This window comes from Cervus elaphus, chromosome 26, assembly GCF_910594005.1.
Source record: "Cervus elaphus chromosome 26, mCerEla1.1, whole genome shotgun sequence".
NCBI lineage: Eukaryota > Metazoa > Chordata > Mammalia > Artiodactyla > Cervidae > Cervus > Cervus elaphus.
In genome coordinates, this window is record NC_057840.1 from 43,079,339 (window position 1) to 43,103,243 (window position 23,905).

A 23,905-nucleotide genomic window follows, 5' to 3' on the forward strand; every position below is an offset into this window, starting at 1 on the left:
TCGGCACTTTATAATAGCTTTCTTTATAATCCAACTCTCACATCCATACATGACTACTGGAAAAACCATAGCTTTGACTAGACGGACCTTTGTTGGCAAAATAATGTCTCTGCTTTTTAATATGCTGTCTAGGTTGGTCATAGCTTTCCTTCCAAGGAGTAAGCGTCTGGGCTTACACACAGGCTAAGGCAGTGATCTTCAAATAATTTTGATCGTTTAAGTTGAAAATTTAAATAGACACCATTAGCATACACAAATTTTATACACATAAAATTTTGCCTTGTATAATTTATAAAATACATACAATTTTTAAATCTTATCCATATATACTACTGTTGTTGTTTAGTTGCTAAGTTGTGTCCAACTCTTGTGACCCCATGGACTGTAGCCCACCAGGCTCTTCTGTCTGTGGGATTCTCCAGGCAAGAGGACTGGAGTGGGTTGCCATTTCTTCTTCCAGGGAGTCTCCTTGACCCAAGGATGGAACCTCCTTCTTGTCTCCTGTGATGCAGGCAGATTCCTTACCACTGAGCCACATGGGAAGCCCTCCACGTATGACAAATGCGACATAAATTAGAAGCTTTAAGGTTTTCTTTCTATTATCTAATGGCTCATCTTGTTTCCTCCCCCACACCGGTGAATACCCAGCCCACTTTGAAGAACACACCCACCTGTCTTATGAAGTTACAAGACACCAGAGTCAAACTTATAACCTAATTTGAAAGCTGTAACCCAAGTCACAGGGAAATTTAATGCTTGCAAAAACAAATGAGCACCTCGGCTGAGAATTAATTTATTTATAAACCACTTCAACAGCTAAGACACCTTGCTCCAAGGCAAGCATCTGCTCATACAACCCAGTATCACAGTTGTATTCCTAAATCTGCTGTTTCTTTAACGCGTCTTAATATGTCTATTTGAAGTTGTGAGTGATTAAGCTTTCTATTTAAAATACCAGGTCATTTTTTTGTAGGAACAATCACACATACATCCTTCACTATGAGTAAAACATATATATTTACATGTGCATACACGCATATGGGGTTTCCCAGGTGGTGCAGAGGCAAAGAACCCACCTGCCAAGGCAGGAGATGCAGGAGACTCAGGTCCCATCCCTGGGTTGGGAAGATCCCCTGGAGAGGGAAACGGCAACCCATTCCAGTATTCTTGCCTTGGAAAATTCCATGAACAGAGCAGTCTGGCAGGCTACAGTCCATGGGGTCACAAAAGTGTTGGACACGCCTGAGTGAGCACGCATGCACGCACACATATTTAAGATGCAGGAACAGATTGTTACTCATAATAAATGCTATAGCATAGTTACATTACTCTATTTTAAAATTTATTTAAAAATCCAGTGCCCTCATTTACCACTCTCCTTTCAGCAAATCAGGTGTGTCAGACCGGCTGTATATTTGCTATGCTTCCAATTGCCAGGTATATCAACTACTTAGCTGGGATATTTATCGATGAATTGATCCGATAACACACTGATGTAATCATCAGTTCTCAAGGCCAGTATTTTTTCACCTATGCAAACAAAGAAGTGTTGACACAAAAGGCTAATTTTATAACAAGCTTTGTGGGGAAAGGGGAGCAAAGTAAATGTCCCATTCTAGATAAAATCATTCCACTAGGAATCAGGCTGGAGAGTAACACTGATTAGAAAGAAAAGACGTTGGATCTGAACGAAGCTAGGAAGACAGCTTTCTGGATGCTTCCAAATGAAAGACGCAGGCGTGTGCAAGCCACCGGAACAGACTTCCTGGGTCAGATGACTTCATTCCTGTAACTTCTTCGCGCAAAGCAGGGAGAAGAAAAGACTTTTGTTCCTTTAATGGCCAGAGTGGTCGTTACTAGGACAGACCTGAGCATTGCTTTACAGATAGGCTTCCATACTTGATACATTCGCCACGGAGAACTCCCTCCAAGTTGGAAGAAGGGTTTCATTTTGGTTCGCCCAAGCAGTTCTGGACTTCAGAGTACTCAGAGAGATAAACGTACACACCAGTTGAAAATACAAGGAAAACAGGAGGAAAGAAACCCAACAAGCCTTCGTCTCCATCATCAAAGCTCCTCCGCATGGGCCAGCCCCATTTCACTCACTGGACATCCCTGACTTTAAGAAGCAGGGCAGAGGGGTTCTGTGGCTTGGCCCTTAGACACAAACAAGGTCTTCAGTCTGGATAATCTCTCATCCCCTGTATCGCCAGTGAAACAACTGAGAGTGGGGGAAGCCAGGTGGGGTGGGAGGAGAGGGAAATAAACACAGTGCCACAGCCGCCGGCGCCAGAGAACGGCCTTCACTTAGCACTTCACACACACAGTGAGAGGGAACAAGGCCTGGATCACGGAGTGATGGTTTTCTGGGACTGCTGTAAAGTACCCCAATAGTGTTAGTCGCTCAGCTGTGTCCAACTCTGTGCGACCCCCTGGACTGTAACCCGCCAGGCTCCTCTGTCCGTGGGATTCTGCAGGCAAGAATACTGGAGTGGGTTGCCATGCCCTCCTCCAGGGGATCTTCCCAGCCCAGGGATCAAACCTGGATCTCCTGCATTGCAGGCAGATTCTTTACCAACTGAGCCATCAGGGAAGCTCTAAAGTACCCGAAACTGGGGACTTAGAAACACATCTGTTTTTAACACACCAGTATTTCTGTTCTTAAATACACGGTGTGGCCAGGGCTGCCTCTCTCGAGGCTTCGGGGCATCTGCTCTCCTGGCTTCCAGCTTGGTGTCCACACCGTCCTCCCCAGGCCTGCTGCCTCTGCGTCCAGTCGTGGCTGTTGTTCAGTCCCTCAGTCGTGTCCGACTCCTCGAGACCCCATGGACTGCAGCACGCCAGGCCTCCCTGTCCTTTACCGTCTCCCACAGTTTGCTCAAATTCACATCCATTGAGTCGGTGATGCCATCCAACCATCTCATCCGCTGTCGTCCCCTTCTCTTCCTGCCTTCAATCTTTCCCAGCATCGGGGTCTTTTCCAATGAGTTAGCTCGTCACATCAGGTGGCCAAAGTATTGGAGCTTCAGCTTCAATATCAGTCCTTCCAATGAATATTCAGGGTTGATTTCCTTCAGGATGGACTGGTTTGATCTGCTTTTGTGGTCTCCCCTTTTACAAAGACACAGCTGTTAGCCGTAGAGGACTGGGGCCCACCCACAGGACCACATCTCAATTTGACGATGAGCAAAGACTCTGCTTCTGCATAAAGCCCTGTTGACAGGCACGGGGTAGGAACCTGCACATCTTCTGGGGCGGGGGTGGAGGGGGGGACCCTGGGGATCCAGGGACGCAGCTCTGGGCACTTTCTCTCGCCTCCACTGTCCTTGGTCACGGCAGCAATGAGAGTCAAATACGCTCTATGTAGGTCCTGGAGGCGAGGCCTGAACATCACATCACTCCTGGACCCAGGAATGGGGAACCATCCCCCAACTGGCAGCATGCAGGAGGCTTTCCCACAAACACACACACACACTCACACACACAGAGCATGAAGGGCCCACTTTATATTCCTCTTTTCTAACCCCTTTCCTAGCTAATTCTTTTTGTTGTCTGGGCTTTTATTTTGTTTGGCTTTTTTTTTTTTCCAGTTAGTAAAATACATGCTATAAAGGCAATTTTAAAAACTCATCTCTAATTCTAATGCCTAAAAGCAGCACTCCGATCAACTTCCTTACAGTCTGTATTTATAAAATTGGTATTACATGGCACCATTTTGCCTCATGCTATTTCTACTTAATATTATACTTAGGGTGTAACATGGTTCAAGGAAATAATGACCCAGCTGGGTATCTTCTTATAAGAGATTATGTGTGAACAGATCTTTAAAAAAAAAAATAATTAACAGTTTCTCAAGGCACATTTCAAACAGAGCTGCTCAGGGCAAGACAAAAATAAACTTTGAAGGAAACGGATGGTTTACAGGGCTTGGAATTTCTGGGGTTGGCTATGTGGGTGCATCCGTGGACCAGGCCCAAGGTGGACCAGCCATGCTGGGAGCGACTGGACACCACTGTCCTCCAGGCCCCAGTGGAGGGCACCCGGCTCCCGCCTCCTGACTCAGCAAGGTCGTGACGACATGTGGTAAGTCCTGCATCTGAACAAACTGGCTCACTGAACAAACTGGTGCAGATAAACCAGTGCCGCCCCTGGGCAATGCTGGAATATGCTTTTTCCTCAGCCCAGACCACCTTTCCCCTTCTTGCCGACATAGCACACCTCCCACTCATTCAGTAACTCCTGGTAAGATGCTGCTTCGGTGGACCAGCCTCCATCCCTCCCCAGGATGGACTTGCTCCACTTTCCCTGCGTGCCTCGAGCCTCGCTTCAGTCTGGCTGCTCTGCGGGGGCTGACTCACGTGCTTTCCCCACCAGCCTGGGCGCCTCCGAGGGCGGCGGCTACACCCCCTCCACCTCTGAGCTCTAGGTGCCAGCCCAGGGTCAGGGCCCCAGGACGAACCCAAATGCACGCTTCATAAGGAAGTGGCAGACATCCTGAACAGCCCCCTGGGGCTGAGACAGGGCATGGACACGCACAGGGCTGATCCGAACAGATGTCTGCTTCACACCAACTGTGGGTGTTAAAGACTCTTACACACAGTTTTCTTCGTTTTTCAAAATGTAGGAGAAAAATGGGACTTCCCTGGTGGTCTGGTGGTTGAGAACCCACCTGCCAAGGCAGGGAACTTGGGTTCGGTCTTCGGTCTGGGAAGATCCCACATGCTATGGGGCAGCTAAACCCAGGCACCTCCCCTGCTGAAGCCCACGGGCCCCAGAGCCCTCGCTCAGCAGCCGGAGAGGCCGGAGCACTGCGACTGGGGAGTAACCCCCATTCGCCCCAACTAAACAAAGGCCCAGTGCAGCCAAAAATACATTTTAAAAAAAGGTAGTAGGGGAATGGATATGGGGATCTCAGCTCTCCGACTTCCTGTGTGACCTTAGACAGGTCACCTGACCTCTCTGAGCCTCAGACAACTGATCCATGAAACGCTCTCTCTGCTTAGGAACTCGGTCATGTCCGACTCTTTGCGGCCCTCATGGACTGTAGCCCACCAGGCTCCTCCATCCATGGCATTGTCCAGGCAAGAGTGCTGGAATGGGTTGGCATGACAGGGCTTCCCTGATAGCTCAGTTGGTGAAGAATCCGCCTGCAATGCGGCAGACCTGGGCTCAATCTCTGCGTTGGGAAGATCCGCTGGAAAAGAGATAGGCTACCCACTCCAGGATTCTTGGGCTTCCCTGGTGTCTCAGCTGGTAAAGAATCTGCCTGCAATGCAGGAGACCTGGGTTCGATCCCTGGGCTGGGAAGATCCCCTGGAGAAGGGAAAGGCTACCCACTCCAGTATTCTGGCCTGGAGGATTCCATGGACTTGTATAGTCCATGGGGTTGCAAAGAGTCAGACAGGACTGAGTGACTTTCACTTGGCATGAAATGGGAAACTGCCTATTCAGGGTGGTTATGTGTTTAAACAAGGTAAAGACATGGAAGGCCTAGCATGAGGCCTAACACATTCTGCACACCACAGACTGCAGTGATCACACGCATCAGAAACGGAAATAGCTCTGTGCCGTGACTACACAATCTCCACAGCCCTGTGGAACGTCACCTACTACAAGTCCCAGTGGACACGTGGCCTCGGCTCCGGACCCTGGCTCCTCCACCACCAGGCCGTGCTGGGCAGTGCTGCAGAGAGAAGTTTTGCGCTCAGATGGCCCCAATCTCAGCTCCTCCACTTCCTGTGTGACCCTGGACAAGTTGCTTAACCTCTCTGGGCCTAGTCCTCAAAACAGCAGTTAGAACGGCAAGTGCTCGCTAAGCATTAGCCGGCTGGAAGTCTACGGAATAAAAGGGCAGAATTGAGAAGCCTGACCCTGCTTAGCTTATTCACACTCTGATTCTCTTCTTTTTCTCCTGCCTATCATTCTGGTGCCATTGAAACGCAGACACGCCAGCTCTTTGACTCTATAACACACTGTAAATAAGATCTACCGTAAGTCCATTTCTGGGTTGCTTCTGCTACGTCCGTCAGAATGTGGAGTTGCTAACCAGGAATAGTTTTTTCCTCATTTAGTTGGTTGGTTGGTTGCTGTGCTACTCGAAAAGCCTCACCAAGTGAGGACAGAAGGAAACAAGGTCCGTTTTGCCCAAACATGGGGCAAACAGGATGGTTTGGGTCTGTTCATCACGACGACTTATCCAAGATGCCCTTGCAAGAGATGACCATGAGCCTTTCAGGCAAGCAGACCGCAAGCTCCCTGGGGGTGGGCTCGTAGCTGTCTTTCTCACCACCACGAGCCTAGTACCCAACATGGTGCCCGGCACACAGCAGGCGCTCAATACTTACCAAATGAATCACCAGGAAACTACTTAGAGAAAGATCTCTGCCGCTTGATGCGGTGGCCTCTTATTTCAGTTACGGAGGCCGCTGTCGAGGCCTGGGGTCTCCAGGGAGATACAGACACACTCCTGGGCTCTTCGTCTGCCCCTGAGAGCATGGATTACACGGCACCTGCAGAAGCTGCCTAACCTCCCAGGCCTGTAACCCCGGACGAAGCGGAGCTTGCTTGTGAGAGCCGTGAGGGCGTGGAGACCAACACATGACGGGAGAAGGGGATGGTACAAGCACAGGAGAGAGAGTGAGACGAGCAAAGGATGGTCCCAGGAGAGGAATCCAGGTGCTCTCTGCTTGGTCCAGGGAGAGCCCTCACCTCTGGGTCAGAACCACAGAGGCAGCAGGAGTCCATGAGTCAGCAGAATCAGCGATGGGAAGGGTCAGGACCAGGGCTCTGGAGCCAACCTAGCAAAGACCTTTCCTGACATCTTGCGGGTGATAAACTGTTGCCCCAAATGAAAGAGCTGAACCTGCTCCGGATGGGAAAGAGTAAAGAATCCCCTTGGACGAAAATAAACGAAGGCAGTCCTGTCATCCATCAGGCTGGGAAGAGAAACAGATCAAGCCAGCTGCCAAAGGAGCAGCACGTGTTATTTCTCCCAAGGTCACCGTGGAAAATGCCACAGCGACCCCCTCTTTGATGGATCACCTTTTGTCAAAGACACTCCAGTCTTGCCCTGTACTCTCATGTAAGACAGGGCGGGGGGGAGGGGGGCACATAATTGTGGCCCCCACCTCATGACACACACAGCAGTGTGTCTAAGCCCTGCTTCTCCTGGCCCTACTCAGAAATAGAAACCTCAGGGGGGCCGATGCCCCTTCCCTTACACAACCCCCATAATCCCGCCCCAGGATCCCTGACTATGTTCCTACCCCGCCCCCAGGACCCACGGCTGTGCGTGGATATGTGTGATGCTATGCACACCCACTGGGTCAAAGGGGCGGACCACTTCCCCAGGGCCTGCTCCCGGGGATCCATGTGCCTCTGAGAAATCTCCTACCAAAAGGATCAGTAACAACTCCCGCCTAGAGGAAATCCAGGAACAGATCTTGGGGGGCTCCTGGGCATGTTTGCTCATCTGGAGCGCCCTCCTCCCTGTCTTATCCTCTCCACCTCTTCCCTTCCCCACCCTCATTCAGGGCTCCCGGCCCTGGTCCCTCTGCCCCATAACAGCTGCTGTCTCCCGGCTACACCAGGACCAACTAATCTCAAAGCAAGGACACTAATACGTGCCCAAGAATCTGGAACTCAAACCAAGACATTTAAGAAAAACAATTCTTATCCTGATCCAGGAGGGGCTGTGGAAGGAGACAGGTTCTTAAATTCCAGTGAGAGACAAAAGAAAGGAAAACAGCCAAGTTCACACTATGGGTGATGGCCTTGAATTAAAGCAAACCTGGCCGGGTACTTCCCTAGCGGTCCCGTGGTTAAGACTCCATGCTCACAATGCAGGGGGCACAGGTTCGATCCCTGGTTTGGGGAGCTAATCCCATCTGCCGAACGGTGTCGCCTAAAAGCAATAAACTTTTTTAAAAAACAAGGAAAAAAATTAAGGCTTCCTTGGTGGCTCGGTGGTAAAGAATCTGCCTGCCAATGCAGGAGACACGGGTCCGATCCCTGGTCCAGGAAGACCCCACATGCTGCAGAGCGACTAAGCCCACGCGCCACAGTTACTGATCCGGGGCTCAAAAGCCTGTGAGTTGCAACTAAGAGCTTGTGCTCCACAACAAGAAAAGCCACCTCGATAAGAGGCCCTCCACCACAACTAGATAGCAGCCCCCACTCAGCGCGACAGAGAAGAGCCCACGCAGCGATGAAGACCCAGAAGAGCCAAAAATAAATAAATTAAATTACTTTTAACAAGAAAAAATAAAGCACAACAGACCAGCTCCAGGGACCAGCCTGGCACCCAGGAGAATCAGACTGATCATATGGCCAAAGTTGTTGGGGCAGGGAGGGGGGAGCTGCCCCAAGAACCCGAGGTTCATGACCCCGTAAGAGGGATGTCACCCTAAAAGTAGAACAGGGGAGCATCTTCAGTGAAGCCTGGTTCCCCCCTACCCAGGGCTCCAGGGAGGGCGCCTGTCCATCTGAGATACTGAGCCCCGCCCTCGGGTCACAGCTGGGAAGGGACTTCTGCATCCTGGGGTCCATATTGTCAACAGCAGGAAGACTGACGTCTGTTTCAAGGAAGGAACTGTGAATGGTGTTATAGCTGGAAAAATAGAGCTTGCTTCTCTCATGCTCAACCACTGTCTACTGCCAATCAAGCAGCCAATAACCTTCAAGGAGAGTGAGTGGGAACGCAGAAGGGGGTGCTAAGAAGAGAAGTAACTATCTTCCCAAGTGCAAAAAGAAAAAAAAAAAACACAACCAACTCTTTATTAGAAAAATACTGGAATTTGGTCAATTCTACTCCTTCCCCTTAATTCAAATGTACTTCATTCTTTGAAGGTACCCAACCAAGTAAACGGCCATAACGAGAAGAAAGAAGATAGCCTTACTTGCCCCCCAAGCCTCCCCTCTGCAATTCTCCTTCCCTCTGCAGACACAAATTTCAGTTTTCATCCTAAACTGATGTGCGTTAAACAGCTCACAACCTCATGCAAAGAGCTGACTCATTGGAAAAGACCCTGATGCTGGGAGGGATTGGGGGCAGGAGGAGAAGGGGACGACAGAGGATGAGATGGCTGGGTGGCATCACCGACTCGATGGACATGAGTTTGAGTAAACTCTGGGAGTCGGTGATGGACAGGAAGGCCTGGCGTGCTGCGATTCATGGGGTCGCAAAGTGTCGGACACGACTGAGCGACTGAACTGAACTGAACTGAACTGAAACAGCTCACGAAGCACTTTAGTACATAGCATCTCATTCGTTTCTTCGAGCAGCCACTGTGATCCATCTTGCTGCTCTATGCTGAATTCAGAGGGTTTCTGGGGCTTGCCCAAGGTGACAGTCTATAAGCAGGAGGGCAGGATGTTCTTGTCTCATCTCCGCACTCCAGATCCTGACCCCTCCTCAGCGTCACCAGCCACTGGCCATCTGAGGCACCTAGCAGATCTGTGCATCGGATGGCCATGGAATCCAGGAGCATCACGCTCCAGAAAAAGTAAAAGCCAGGCTCAAGGCACGGAGGTGGGGAGCTACAGCACGGAATTTGGAAGCCAGGCACCAGGGATGGTGTGTGCTTGGGGAGTGGTGTCTTGATGGCAGCTCTGTGTCTCCAGCGCTTCATGGAACATTGAGGTCAGCTGTCATCCTCCACTCTCCCTGCCCCTCCCCCTTTTAAAACCTCTGCCATTCATAGGTTCTCCTAACTCTTCTCTGCTTTTTTTAACTCACAGAGTCAGGGGGGGTAAGGAAAGCGAGCCAGCTGGTCTTGACCACCTTTCCCTAGAGACTAAAGCGCACCTCCTGTACAAGGGAAAGTAATATACAATTCTGCGTGGCAGCCCACTTCTTGTAACTTCCTTCTCCTCATCTTGCAGAGGTCGGCTCCATACCCCACCCCCAACCCCCACCATTCAGCATGCTAAGCCCATTTATCTCAGCCTCTCAGGGTTAGGGGCCTACAAAGCGAGGCAAGAAGGAACTGAAACAGCCCTCCCAAAGCAGCCATCCAAATCAAACAAACTTTCTAGCTGTTTTTCCTGAGGACAGCCCCGGCCACTAGACTAAGATTCTCTGCCTGGGTGTCATGCTGGAAACCGACTCTACTTGTCATTTACATCAGGGGCCTTCCACCTGCCAGGGCTGCTGACTACTTTGGACTCACGGACTGCACCACCAAGCTCTTGACAAACATTAAAAAAAAATAAAGAAGCATAGAGACACAGCTGCCTTAGTAAAAAGTGAGCAGGTAACGGCGGGATCTCGCGGGTCTAGGAAACAATTTATCTGCTGTTTTTCTTTAAAAAGTCAGCTGCAGAAATGATGAATGAGGCTGGTTTTCTAAGCTTTAGAGTGATTCGCTAAACCGCTTGAAGAGTTTTTGTCTTAACCTGGAGAGGAGGACAGTGACAGCAAGCAGAGAGGGCCTGATCACCTCTATACTGAGCTGTTCAATAGCCCAAGAACTACAGCCTCTAATGAGGCTTCCCAAACAGGCTGTCTCTTACACATCTTTGGTTGTTGCTACAAAACACTCCAAGGATCTATCAGCTACAGAGGACAAGTTCAGAGAGAGAGAACAGCTCTGTATCGAAGACATGCTGGGATGTCAGGAATGGAGATGCTGGAGAAGATGGGGGTGGGGGGTGGGGGGGATTCCTCACCATAGTGAGTGCCCACAGCCAAACCCAGGAGGCATCACCCTCCCCGCCTTCCACCACATTCTCCTTTCCCAAAAGCTAGACCTGCTCCTCCAGAGAGATGCCCCCTTCCCTTTTCAGGTGACTTCTGCATCTGCTCGGTCCAAACCCGTCGAAGCTCTCCTCTGGGACAGCAGACACACAGCACGGGGGAGACATCCTGGGACGGGAGGGACCTGGCGATGTCCTTCTGACCCTGTTGTGAAATTAGACTGCTGGCCATTCACGACACCCTGGGTGGGGAAACACCAGTGGTCTTGGATGGTTACATGTCATTCGGAATCATGCTAAATAATTATTTGTCATGTTGAGAAATTCACCTTGCTTTCTGAATGTGTTCCCCATCTTAATCTCCACCAGAGCTCTCACGTGTTGCATCTAAGACCCGCCCAGTGCAGCCAAATACATAAATTAAATAAATAATAAATATTTTATAAAGAATATTGACTTGGCATGTCTCCACTACCTCCCAAAAGCAAAACAGAGACTCTTGGAAACTCTCATTCCAAAGCTTATCTCTTATTTCTCAACTCCAAATGAAAATGTAATGCTTAAGCATCCAAGAGAGATTTCAACAGAGGTCACAACAATGCAAGTACCCATGATTCCCAATTGCAAACTGACACATTTTTGAATCTCTGTAGGTGTGTGCAAATCATATAAATGCAGGCTTCAATGAAAATTGCAACTAACATTGTTTGTTAAACAACTTTTGTTAAATAGACACTTTAGTGGAAAAAGACATTTTAAATTATAAAGTAAATCTGAGGCAATTATCTCCTCCTCTTGATTATGCAAACTCTTCTCTTCAGTTACAAGTCAGTTTCTGACCTCTCCTGCTGCCTCTGTCCTGCCCTGAAAGGTTGTTCCCTTTTCTGTACCATGGTAGGTGCTTCAATACTATAAACAGTATCAGAGTAAAATGCATGACTAGCAAATTTGCATGAATCCATCGAATGGGTGGCTACAACCCAATGGGCCATAGACATGAAGATTAAACATACATTTTTTGCAACTGCAACTTTATGATCTTATGAGCATGCTCAAGACATTTATGTAAAACACTCCAACCAAAGACACAGTAGGTCTAGCACACACGCCACATTAGAAATAGTATCAGACAGATCTGCCAGTTCTGAGTCAGTGCAACATTACAAATGAGGATGTAGCTATTATTCTTTTTCTCATAAGATCCTATCTTAAAGTTTCAAAAATAGCTCATTAGATCAGTAGTAATCCATCTGGATAACTGTATGCAGCCTGTATTATTTTGATTCAAATTAAAATCTGATTGCTTCATTGAAACTGGTCCAAAATGATATCTGTAATTTTGAAATTCTTGGCATATCGAACGTAGCTGAGATTTTTTTAATTGCTTCATTTGAAAGAGTTCATTTAAAAAAATATATTCACATTCATATATGTAATTGGTAATGATACACACAGAATTCTGTGCTATTGAGAGCAGGTATCGATTTCTGGCCAATCAACACCAAACTCATCTCTAGACATCCCAGTACTTGGATTTACTTTGTACCATTTTCATTTTTGAAACTCAGGCCAATTGAATTAGTCATGTTTAAAATAGTCTAGTATAATCACACACGTGCACGCACACACACACACAGAGACATGAATGTAAATAAAACAGGAGAAATCCGAATAAGGTTGGTGAACTGTGTCAATGTCAGTTTTCTTATTGGCATGTTACACTGTAGACGTGCAAGACGTCACCATTGGGGGAAACTGAAGGGTGCATGGGATCATATGTGCACCAATTATCTCAAAAAGTTAAAGAGAAGAACCAAGAAAGACCAACAATATATTATACCAGCATTTAGTTTTAAAAAGTATGTGTTCAGTTCAGTTCAGTCGCTCAGTCGTGTCCGACTCTTTGTAACCCCATGAACCACAGCACAATAGGCCTCCCTGTCCATCACCAACTCCCGGAGTCCACCCAAACCCATGTCCATTGAGTTGGTGATACCATCCAACCATCTCATCCTCTGTCATCCCCTTCTCCTCCTGCCTTCAATCTTTCCCAGCATCAGGGTCTTTTCCAATGAGTCAGCTCTTCACATCAGGTGGCCAAAGTATTGGAGTTTCACCTTCAACATCAGTTCTTCCAATGAACACCCAGGACTGATCTCCTTTAGGATGGACTGGCTGGATCTCTTTGCAGTCCAAGGGACTGTCAGTATCAATTCTTCAGCACTCAGCTTTCTTTATACTCCGACTCTCACATCCATATGTGACCACTGGAAAAACCATAGCCTTGACTAGATGGACCTTCGTTGGCAAAGTAATGTCTCTGCTTTTTAATATGCTGTCTTGGTTGGTCATAACTTTCCTTCCAAGGAGTAAGCGTCTTTTAATTTCATGGCTGCAGTCACCATCTGCAGTGATTTTGAAGCCCCCCAAAATAGCCATCCACTGTTTCCCCATCTATTTGCCATGAAATGATGGGACTAGATGCCATGATCTTAGTTTTCTGAATGTTGACCTTTAAGCCAACCTTCTCACTCTCCTCTTTCACTTTCATCAAGAGGCTCTTTAGTTCTTCTTCCCTTTCTGCCATAAGGGTGGTGTCATCTGCATATCTGAGGTGATTGATATTTCTCCCAGCAATCTTGATTCCAGCTTGTGCTTTATCCAACCCAGCATTTCTCATGATGTACTCTGCATATAAGTTAAATAAGCAGGGTGACAATATACAGCCTTGACGTCCTCCTTTCCCTATTTGGAACCAGTCTGTTGTTCCATGTCCAGTTCTAGCTGTTGCTTCCTGACCTGCATACCGGTTTCTCAAGAGGCAGGTCAGGTGGTCTGGTATTCCCATCTCTTGAAGAATTTTCCACAGTTTATTGTGATCCACACAGTCAAAGGCTTTGGCATAGTCAATAAAGAAGAAATAGATGTTTTTCTGGAATTCTCTTGCTTTTTTGATGATCCAGCGGATGTTGGCAATTTGATCTCTGGTTCCTCTGCCTTTTCTGAAACCAGCTTGAACATCTGGAAGTTCACAGTTCATGTTTCGCTGAAGCCTGGCTTGGAGAATTTTGAGCATTACTTTACTAGCGTGTGAGATGAGTGCAATTGTGCGGTAGGTTGAGCATTCTTTGGCATTGCCTTTCTTAGGGATTGAAATGAACACTGACCTTTTCCAGTCCTGTGACCACTGCTGAGTTTTCCAAATTTGCTGGCATATTGAGTGCAGCACTTTCACAGCATCATCTTTCAGGATTTGAAATAGTTCAACTGGAATTCCATCACCTCCACTAGCTTTGTTCATAGTGATGCTTCCTAAGGCCCACTTGACTTCACATTCCAGGATGTCTGGCTCTAGGTGAGTGATCACACCATCGTGATTATCTGGGTCGTGAAGATCTTTTTTGTACAGTTCTTCTGTGTATGCTTGCCACCTCTTCTTAATATCTTCATTTTCTGTTAGGTCCCTACCATTTCTGTCCTTTATTGAGCCCATCTTTGCATGAAATGTTCCCTTGGCATCTCTAATTTTCTTGAAGACATGTCTAGTCTTTCCCTTTCTATTGCTTTCCTCTATTTCTTTGCACTGATCACTGAGGAAGGCTTTCTTATCTCTTTTTGCTATTCTTTGGAACTCTGCATTCAAATGGGAATATCTTTCCTCTTCTCCTTTGCTTTTCGCTTCTCTTCTTTCCACAGCTATTTGTAAGGCCTCCTCAGACAGCCATTTTGCTTTTTTGCATTTCTTTTTCTTGGGGATGGTCTTGATCCCTGTCTCCTGTACAGTGTCACAAACCTCCATCCATAGTCCTTCAGGCACTCTGTCTATCAGATCTAGTTCCTTAAATCTATTTCTCACTTCCACTGTATAATCGTAAGGGATTTGATTTAGGTCATACCTGAATAGTCTAGTGGTTTTCTCTACTTTCTTCAATTTAAGTCTGAATTTGGCAACAAGGAGTTCATGATCTGAGCTACGTGTATGTCTTATGTATCTATACATATACAGACTCACCTGCTTACATGTACGAACATAAGAACCATACATACATATGTCTTTCCTTATAGAAATAGCATATGTATACACATACATATGCTATTTCTGTAAGGATAACTAAGAAATCACTAACACTAATTCATTGGAATAGACCCTGATGCTGGGAAAGATTGAGGGCAGGAGGAGAAGGGGGTGACAGAGAATGAGATGGTTGGACAGTATCATTGACTCAATGGGCATGAACTTGAGCAAACTCCAGGACATGGTGATGGACAGGGAGGTCTGGCGTGCAGTAGTCGATGGGGTCACAAAGAGTCGGATACGACTGAGCAACCGAAGAACAAACACTGATTGTTTCCGAGGAGGAAACCTAAAGAAACAGAGACAGAATGTCTATTTGCTTTTCAGAGGATAGCCCTCCATGTCTGTTGAATTTTGGCGTTTGGCAGTGCTGTTGGCATCACTCATTTAAAAAGTAGCTTGAGAATGAGGACAAAAATAGACATTTTGCATTTTGTCAAAGATGCAAACAGAAACAAACAAACAACATATCTAAGCATACACTGCAAGCCTATTAACCTGCACAGAAAGTCTTAACAGTAACAGCCGCACACACAGAGGACAGAGGGAAGGCGCTTACGGCTGGAGACGCAATAGGACAGCCGGCAGTTGATCTTCCGGAAGAGCTGCTTGTTAACCGGCCAGAGAAGGAGCGTGAAGAGCTGAATGGTGTTGATGATGAGCCCCGAGGCAATGAAGACGTAGCAGAAGATGAGGTGGCAGAGGAAGTGAGACTTCAGCAAGGCGACCAGGTCCATGCTGGGGACGTGCTCCTCGCCCGGACAGCGAGCACCCACCACAGAACGCGGCCAGCAGGGCGGGGGGCCAGGACTCGGGAAAGCGCCTGAAACACACACCGATGCCAAACGTCAGAAAAAAATGTTACTGTGCTCTTAGAGGCAGGGGGGAAAACACTCTCAGAAGACAAATATACTCTCAAGATTACACTGTACAGGCGTGGATTTCTTTTTTATTTTGCAAACATTTATACAGGGCTTCCTTTACCTCGGGCACAGTTCAACCCTTTAAAAGAACATTGTTGTTGTTGTTGAGTCCCTAAGTCGTGTCCGACTCTTTGCGATTCCATGGACTGCGGCCCACCAGGCTTCCCTTTCCTTCACCATCTCCCAGAGCTTGCTCAAATTCATGTCTATTGAGTTCGTGATGCTATCTAACCATCTCATCCTCTGTTATCCCCTTCTCCTCCTGCCTTCGATCTTTCCCAGCATCAGTCTTCAAAAGACTAGTTCCTCTGATCATCCTAACACCTGTTAGTGAAAGTGAAAGTGAAGTACTCAGTCGTATCCGACTCTTTTTTGCAACCCCGTGGACTGTAGCCCACCAGGCTCCTCCGTCCATGGGATTCTCCAGGCAAGAATACTGGAGTGGGCTGCCATTTCTGGCAGGTACTATTGTTACAGAGAAGGAAATGAGGTCCAGAGAGGTTAAGCAGCAGCGCCCATCACTAAGGAGAGCCTGAGGACCAGAGTCTGCACCTCCAGGACCTCCTGCCCGCCTGCATACTGCCCCCAGAGACTCCCCTTCCCTCCACTCCTCATCTCCAGATCTCAGCCCAAACATCACTTCTCCTGGTGAGACCTCCCTGCACGCACGCCTGCCCTGGGGAGAGTGGGGTGGTGCTGGGGATGGGGGTGGAGCGGGTGGCACCCCCTGCAGTTACGGTGTTACTAGTTCAACTGCTGGCTTTCTGCCCTGGAGTGTCCCTTCTCCGGGGCACACAACGATCCTGAAGATCGCCACCGTCTCTCTGGCCCTTGGAGCCGTCACTGGCACAGAACCGGAGCTTAATTTTAAAAATACATAGAGAGACGTCTCTGATGGCCCATGGGGCTTCCCTGATGGCTCAGTTGGTAAAGAATCCGCCTGCAATGCAGGAGACCCCAGTTTGACTCCTGGGTCGGGAAGATCCCCTGGAGAAGGGATGGGCTACCCACTCCAGTATTCTTGGGCTTCCCTGATGGCTCAGCTGGTAAAGAATCCATCTGCAATGCGGGAGACCTGGGTTCGATCCCTGGGTGGAAGATCCCCTGGAGAAGGGAAAGGCTACCCACTCCAGTATTCTGGCCTGGAGAATTCCATGGACTGTATAGTCTATGGGGTCGCAAAGAGTTGGACACGACTGAGTGACTTTCACTTTCACTGGTGGTCCATTGGTTAAGACTCTGAGCTTCCACTGCAGGGGGAGCAGGTTAGATCCCTGATCAGAGAACTAAGATCCCTTACGCCAAACAGCCAAAAAAAGGAAAAAAGAAAAATAATTTCTTGAATTGAGTAAAAATGAAATACAACATATCAAATTAAAAATTACAAAATATACATATGTATATCTGTGGAATGACTTAATGAAGGTTAAACAGAGATCAACTTTGAGATGTCAGTAAACACAAATAACCACCTATGAAGGCAAGAGAACCACCCTACCGCACTCCTGATGTGCACGCACACACATACACACATGCACGCCTAAGAGTTCTAAAATTGAACAGAAACTCAAAACATGCACAACAGCCAGACTCACTTTCCTGTCATCAGTCTTCAACCCCTGAAGAGAAAAATGAAATAACTGTTCAAGTAAAGTTATGACCCACCTAGACAGCATATTAAAAATCAGAGACATTACTTTGCCAACAAAGGTCCATCTAGTCAAGGCTATGGTTTTTCCAGTGGTCATGTATAGATGTGAGAGTTGGACTATAAAGAAAGCTGAGTGCAGAAGAATTGATGCTTTTGAACTGTGGTGTTGGAGAAGACTCTTGAGAGTCCCTTGGACAGCAAGGAGATCAAACCAGTCCATCCTAAAGGGAATCAGTCCTGGGTGTTCATTGGAAGGACTGATACTGAAGCTGAAACTCCAATACTTTGGCCACCTCATGCGAAAAGATGACTCATTTGAAAAGACCCTGATGCTGAGAAAGATTGAGGGCAGAAGGAGAAGGGGACAACAGAGGATGAGATGGTTGGATGGCATCACCGACTCAATGGACTTGAGTTTGGATAGACTCCGGGAGTTGGTGATGGACAGGGAGGCCTGTTATGCTCCAGTCCATGGGGTCGAAAAGAGTCGGACACGGCTGAGCGACTGAACTGAACTGAACTGAAGCAAATAAAGCCTTTGAGGAACAGTTTAAAGAGAGGAGGTTGAAATATTCTGACAGAGAAAAAATAAGCTAAGGACAGCTGAGAACATCACGCACAGCAAACTCGCTCCTCCTGGAACAAGAACATGACTGCAAGCCTCCCCAAGAAGCGCCGAGATTACAGACTGAACTTTCTAACAGTGAGAGTTGGGAGAGCCTAGACTTCATTACGATCTTTACTAATAATACTCCTCCCCCAAAATCTGTTTGACAGTATCACATATATGATCTCATTTTAAGCCTCAGATGAATCCCATGAATAGTATTATCATCCATTTTTTGGAGTAAGAAACTGAGATGCCCCATAGCTTGGGCAATTTGCCTGGAGTTGCCACAGTCAGGAGCTGATCTTCAGATTCAGGTGAACCTCCGAGCTCTTTTGCTTCCAGTGCTCTGGGCAGTTTTGATCCTGGGGGAGTAAGGCAGGGGCTTCTCTTAGGCTCAGAACTCCCTTCTGCAAAGCAGCCCAGAAGTGACCCCCGGGGCAAAATCAGCGCCTCCTTCAGTGAAATTCACAGTCCCAAACTATGCAAAGTCAGGGAATGGGGCTCACTTCCGGGCCTCCTAGGCTGTTTTTGTATTTTTTTTTTTAATTTTTGGCTGCACTTTGTCTTCACTGCTTTGCCCTGGCTTTCTCTAATTGCAGGGCGCGGAGGCTGCTCTCTAGTTGCAGTCCACCGGCTTCTCACTGCGCTGGCTTCTCGTGGCAGAGCATGGGCTCTGGGGCGCAGGCTCACTAACTGTGGTTCATGGGCTTGTGCAGCCCCAAGACATGTGGGATCCTCTCGGGGACTGACCCACATCCCCGGCATTGGCAGGCAATTCTAAACCACTGGACCACCAAGGAAGTCCCTCTGTGCTGGTTTTGAGGACAGTCTTGGGCAGAAGGACAGTTACAAGGTGCTTTGCTATAAATCATTACCCTTGCTTGGACGATTTGGAAGGCAAGCTCTGATTCCTGTGTGTTTCTGAGAGGAGGGAAATCGAAAGCCCCGTTGGCCTGATTTCCCTGAAGTCAGCTCAACTCATGTCCGTGTGCCCAGAAGCCCAGCTCTCTGGCACAAAGCCAGGATCCCGCAAGGGCTGGAAAAGCCTACCTTTGACCTTTTTCAGACAACACAGCCCCGAGACACCTCCAAGCTGTCAAACTCTTCACCTGGTTACAACACACCCAGTGACTCTCAAAGGAACAGACATTAAGCTGCCAGTTGCCCCTCAACGCACTTGACTTTCAGGAGCTTGTGAACAAGAGTGATGGATGTTGGTTACCATTTGGCAGCAGCTACCGTTCGAGGTTGAATATCCTCCTGCTTTATTCATTGCCCTTGGATTAGCCTCTAAAAGCTCCCAGACAGCCTGGGCCAGAAGAAGTCTGATTCTGGGACCTAGTGTTTGGAGAGTATTTGACAAATCCTTGGTTTTGTTGATTTAACGCTTAGAAATGGAAGTCAACTGACACTGGAAATGTGAGGGATTAAACGCTGCCTTCCTCAGTTTCCAGGCAGAGTAGGGCATTACGAAGAAAAAGTAAGGTTGTTTTTCTTTATAAAAGTCAAAGGGCCAACATGCCCTTTAGTAAAATCCTTGCTAGCCCTGCAGGAACCAGGGGGTCTAACGCAATGTCAGTGATGTTTGGGAATTGTGAACAAGCTATGAGGGGGTCACAGACAGACACAGACCTTGGATGCTGTGGTTCTGCCCCGATTCCCTTCCTAGACTGGTGTGGGCTTGGAGTCTGAAGCTCTGTTATGCCTCTTACTGGTCATGTATCCTCAGGTGAATTAACTTTTCTGAATCTCACCTTTTCTCACTACAAAAAAACGATAGTAAATTGCACCCAAAATTCCAAGGAGGCTATTGATTTTTGTAAACTTCAGTTGATTCTCAGATTTATACTCAGGAGCAAAACCCACAAAAGTATTGAAGGAATTTTATGATGAAGAGTAAGGTAAGTCATGCTATGAGAACTTTCCTGGTGGGCCAGTGGTTAAGACTCCACCTGGAGACAGGTGGACACAGGTCCGACCCCTGGTCTGGGAAGATGCCACATGCCACAGAGCAACGAAGCTGGCACAATCACTGAGCCCAAGTGCCCTAGTGCCTGTGCTCCACAACAAGAGAAGCCACAACGTGAAACCCACACACCGCAACAAGAGGGTAAACCCGCGCTCTCCACGACTAGAAAGAGCCTGTGCAGCAATAAAGACCCAGCACGGCCAAAAGTAAAAAGTAAATACAGAAATAAGATTATTACTATTAAAAAAAGAAGTGCTGTGAGTTTGTAAAACAATTTAATTGACTTTAGCCCTCAGTTCAGTTCAGTCGCTCAATCGTGTCCGACTCTTTGTGACCCCATGACTCGCAGCACGCCAGGCCTCCCTGTCCATCACCAACTCCCGGAGTTTACTCAAACCCATGTCCATCGAGTCGGTGATGCCATCCAGCCATCTCATCCTCTGTCGTCCCCTCCTCCTCCTGCCCCCAATCCCTCCCAGCATCAGGGTCTTTTCCAATGAGTCAACTCTTCTCATGAGGTGGCCAAAGTACTGGAGTTTCAGCTTCAGTATCAGTCCTTCCAATGAACACCCAGGACTGATCTCCTTTAGGATGGACGGGTTGGATCTCCTTGCAGTCCAAGGGACTCTCAAGAGTCTTCTCCAACACACAGTTCAAAAGCATCAATTCTTTGGCGCTCAGCTTTCTTCACCGTCCAACTCTCACATCCATACATGACCACTGGAAAAAACATAGCCTTTAGGACTCATTAATAAAGGGATTCCCTGGTGGCTCAGACAGTAAAGCATCTACCTGCAATGTGGGAGACCCGGGTTTGATCCCTGGGTTGGGAAGATCCCCTGGAGAAGGAAATGTCAACCCACTCCAGTTCTCTTGCCTAGAAAATTCCATCGATGGAAGAGCCTGGTGGGCTACAGTCAATGGGGCTGCAAAGATTCAGACATGACTAAGCAACTTCACTTTCATTAATAAAAGAGAGACAAGGCTAAATTACTTGGGCAGGGGGCGGGGAGTGTCTAGTGGGTGAATATGTGTTGTAGGTCTTAAACTTTTTCCAGTTTGAAGTTGGAGGGAGGGGGACCCTCCTATCCTTCTTCACTAAAGGCGCACTTTCTCTCTACTGTAATTTGCCAATTTAGTGGCATGCTGAGGATGGTAAAGAATCTGCCCACAATGCAGGAGACCCGGGTACCATCCCTGGGTCAGGAAGATCCCTTGGAGAAAGGAATGGCAACCCACTCCAGAATTTTTGCCTGGAAAATTTCATGGACAGAGGAGCCTGGTGGACTACATTCCTGGGGTTGCAGAGAGTCACAGACACGACAGAGCAACAGTTGAGAATGGATGGTATAAAGATCTGACTGGTGATGAAAACAGGTAAAGAGAAAGCATTTTAAAGCTCTTCACCATTTCCCCTGATTTTCAGTGAAAGGGTTATGGGTGGTTTCTCTTTTCTTCCTGGTGTTTGTTGTTCTTTTCTAGCATGAGATCCTCCCCCTTCCGGGGCACAGAGCCCGATGGATTCATTTCCCAGCATCCCTGCTGATGATTAGATGCAGCCAGAGAACAGAGCTCCCAGGGTGATGGAGTTGGTACCTGCCGGCAAGAGGAAGGACTACAGGGTGGGCTCACCCATCAGGTGAGTGGAAAGGTGGAAATCCAACCCATCAACCAGAGAAGTTCTGGAACGTGCAGGCAATCTGAGACCACCTGGACTCCAAGCACTGTTATGGTGAGGTTGCTAGAGGGGAAGGATCTTTGCAGGAACATTTGAATCAGGCAGCTCTGGCCAAAAACCCGGGCTCAGCCACCTTCTAGCTCCATCTGCTACTGAACTTCTACAGCCCCCGGCTTCCTCCTCTGTGAAATCCGAACAATATCTCCAACACGACGTTGCCGTAAAGCTCAAGTATAAGAAAGCCTGGGAGCCCGGGAGCTGTTAACTACTGAAGCCCACACACCTTACAGCCTGTGCTCCTCAACAAGAGAAGACATTGCAGTGAGAAGCCTGAGCACCGCAACGAAGAGAAGGCCCACTCGCCGCAACTAGAGAAAGCCTGTACAAAGCAACGAAGACCCAGTGCAGGCAAAAATGCATTAAAGAAATAAATAATTTTTTAAAAAAGGAAGCAAGGAGGGAGCAGCTAAGATGTACTGTTTTGGCATCCTTGGGAAAGCCAAAGATACAAACCAGCTTTCCTTCTCACTCCATGTCTACAGCCTGATGTTTCCTTTCATTTACCATGAAGGATGTTAGAGCATTTCCCCCCCCGTTCGTTTTCACTGTAACCTGTCCTTTACTGCTAGTGACTCTGAAATGGGGAGTGAGTGATCCATTCACTTAACTAGGCACAGTCTTGGCACAGTGTGGGGATGACGAAGTGGATTTCAGAATAAGGAGAAGTGCCAGCCAGCAGGATGCTTTCATTAGCCTTGTGTTTCCCACGCAGATTTCCACCCTGAAACTGTACAGTGCAGAGAAGCAGGTATGCAAACACGGCAGAGCTTTGCTTCCTGGGACTCCTGCAGGGCGAGGCGGGGGAATACAGACAGCATCATGTGCTGCCTGCCCGCCATCCGTGGAAGAATCTGTGAAAGCAGCTCAAAACCTCACCACCAGAGAACTCAAGCTGCATCCTTCTCTAAAGATGCACACCCAGCTTCAGTGTAAAACATCCAGTTTGACAATGAATAGGAGGACCTGAGTTAAAATCTAGTTAAGATTTAAGTCTCTGCCCTGGTCAATATTCTGCAACTATTAAATAAGCATGAACTTCAGACACACTCAGGGAGAGACTAAACTGGAAGTAGGATGAACTCTCTCACTAGCTTGTTTTTAAAGATGTTGTTTGGCTTTTTTGTACCCCTACATGACAAAACTAAACCAGGTCAGGGTTTCTGAAGAAGCCAAAGCTTCCTTCCAAAGAAATCACTCCAAGTAGAATCGCTGTGATGCTCGTGATCAGTTTAGTGTCTTCACTGAAATCTTAACCCCTTATTTAGGCTCTTTTGATCCCAAACACCAGAACTCTGTTCACAAAACAGAAAAGAAACCGAAGAAATGCTAATTTAAACAATACTAGTTTTTATATTCCAAACGAAAATGAGTAATACACCATTTTACATGCGACAAGGTAAATCAGGACCCAGTCTCGGTGTGAGAACAACCACTGCAGCTTTCAGAAAGCGATGCGACATACACAGAATGATCTCAGCATCTTCACCGACCTTTGATGTCGTAAACCAACCTGTGACAACCTCTCTCAAGGATAAAATTAGCTCTCAGAAAATTCTCTCTGCACCAAGATATTCAACCAGTATTATTTAGAAGGACCCAAAATTAGAAACCACTTACATTTCTGACAGGAGGAAACAATCGAGTGAATTATGGGAAACCCACACAATCAAATAGACAACGTTGCAGCATAATAGGTTTGTAGTAAGACGGAGAAGAGGGCGGCAGAGGATGAGATGGCCGGAGGGCATCACCGAAGCAATGGACATGAACTTGGGCAAACTTCAGGAGATGGGGAGAGACAAGGAGGTCTGGAGTGCTGCATCCATGGGGTCGCAAAGAACCGGGCTCGACTGGGAGACTGGACAACAACATGGATACATTTTTGTTATGATATTAAGAGATAAAGGTCACCAAGTTATACAAAGACAGAATAGTCACAACTCTAAAAAATCACTGTGTGTGTGTTAGTCACTCATTTGTGTCCGACGCTTTGTGACCCCATGGAACACAGCCCGCCAGGCTCCTCTGTCCGTGGGATTCTCCAGGCAAGAATACTGGAGTGGGTAGCCATTCCCTTCTTCAGAGGATCTTCCCAACTCAGGGATCGAACCCGCGTCTCCTGCGTTGCAGGCAGATTCTTGACCGCCTGAGTCACCAGGGAGGGTACCTAAAAACACCAGCTGTTATCTCTGTGGGTGTGTTCCTGAGCCAGGATTTGGGGTCTGGAAGGCAGAAAATATCCAG

General features: G+C 47.6%; 1 protein-coding gene across 5 annotated transcripts in view; it reads right to left on the bottom strand.

Moving 5' to 3' along the window:
• The window catches only part of AGPAT4 (1-acylglycerol-3-phosphate O-acyltransferase 4), a 126,536-nt gene that overhangs the window by 61,567 nt on the left and 41,064 nt on the right, over window positions 1–23,905 (bottom strand). For 4 of the 5 annotated variants that reach the window (XM_043888475.1, XM_043888478.1, XM_043888474.1 and 1 more), the window contains one exon: window positions 15,330–15,593. The exons of the other annotated variant lie outside the window; for it this stretch is intronic. In XM_043888475.1, coding sequence (XP_043744410.1) covers window positions 15,330–15,593 — 264 coding nt within the window. The remainder of the gene's footprint in view (window positions 1–15,329; window positions 15,594–23,905) is intronic. 5 annotated transcript variants of the gene reach the window in all.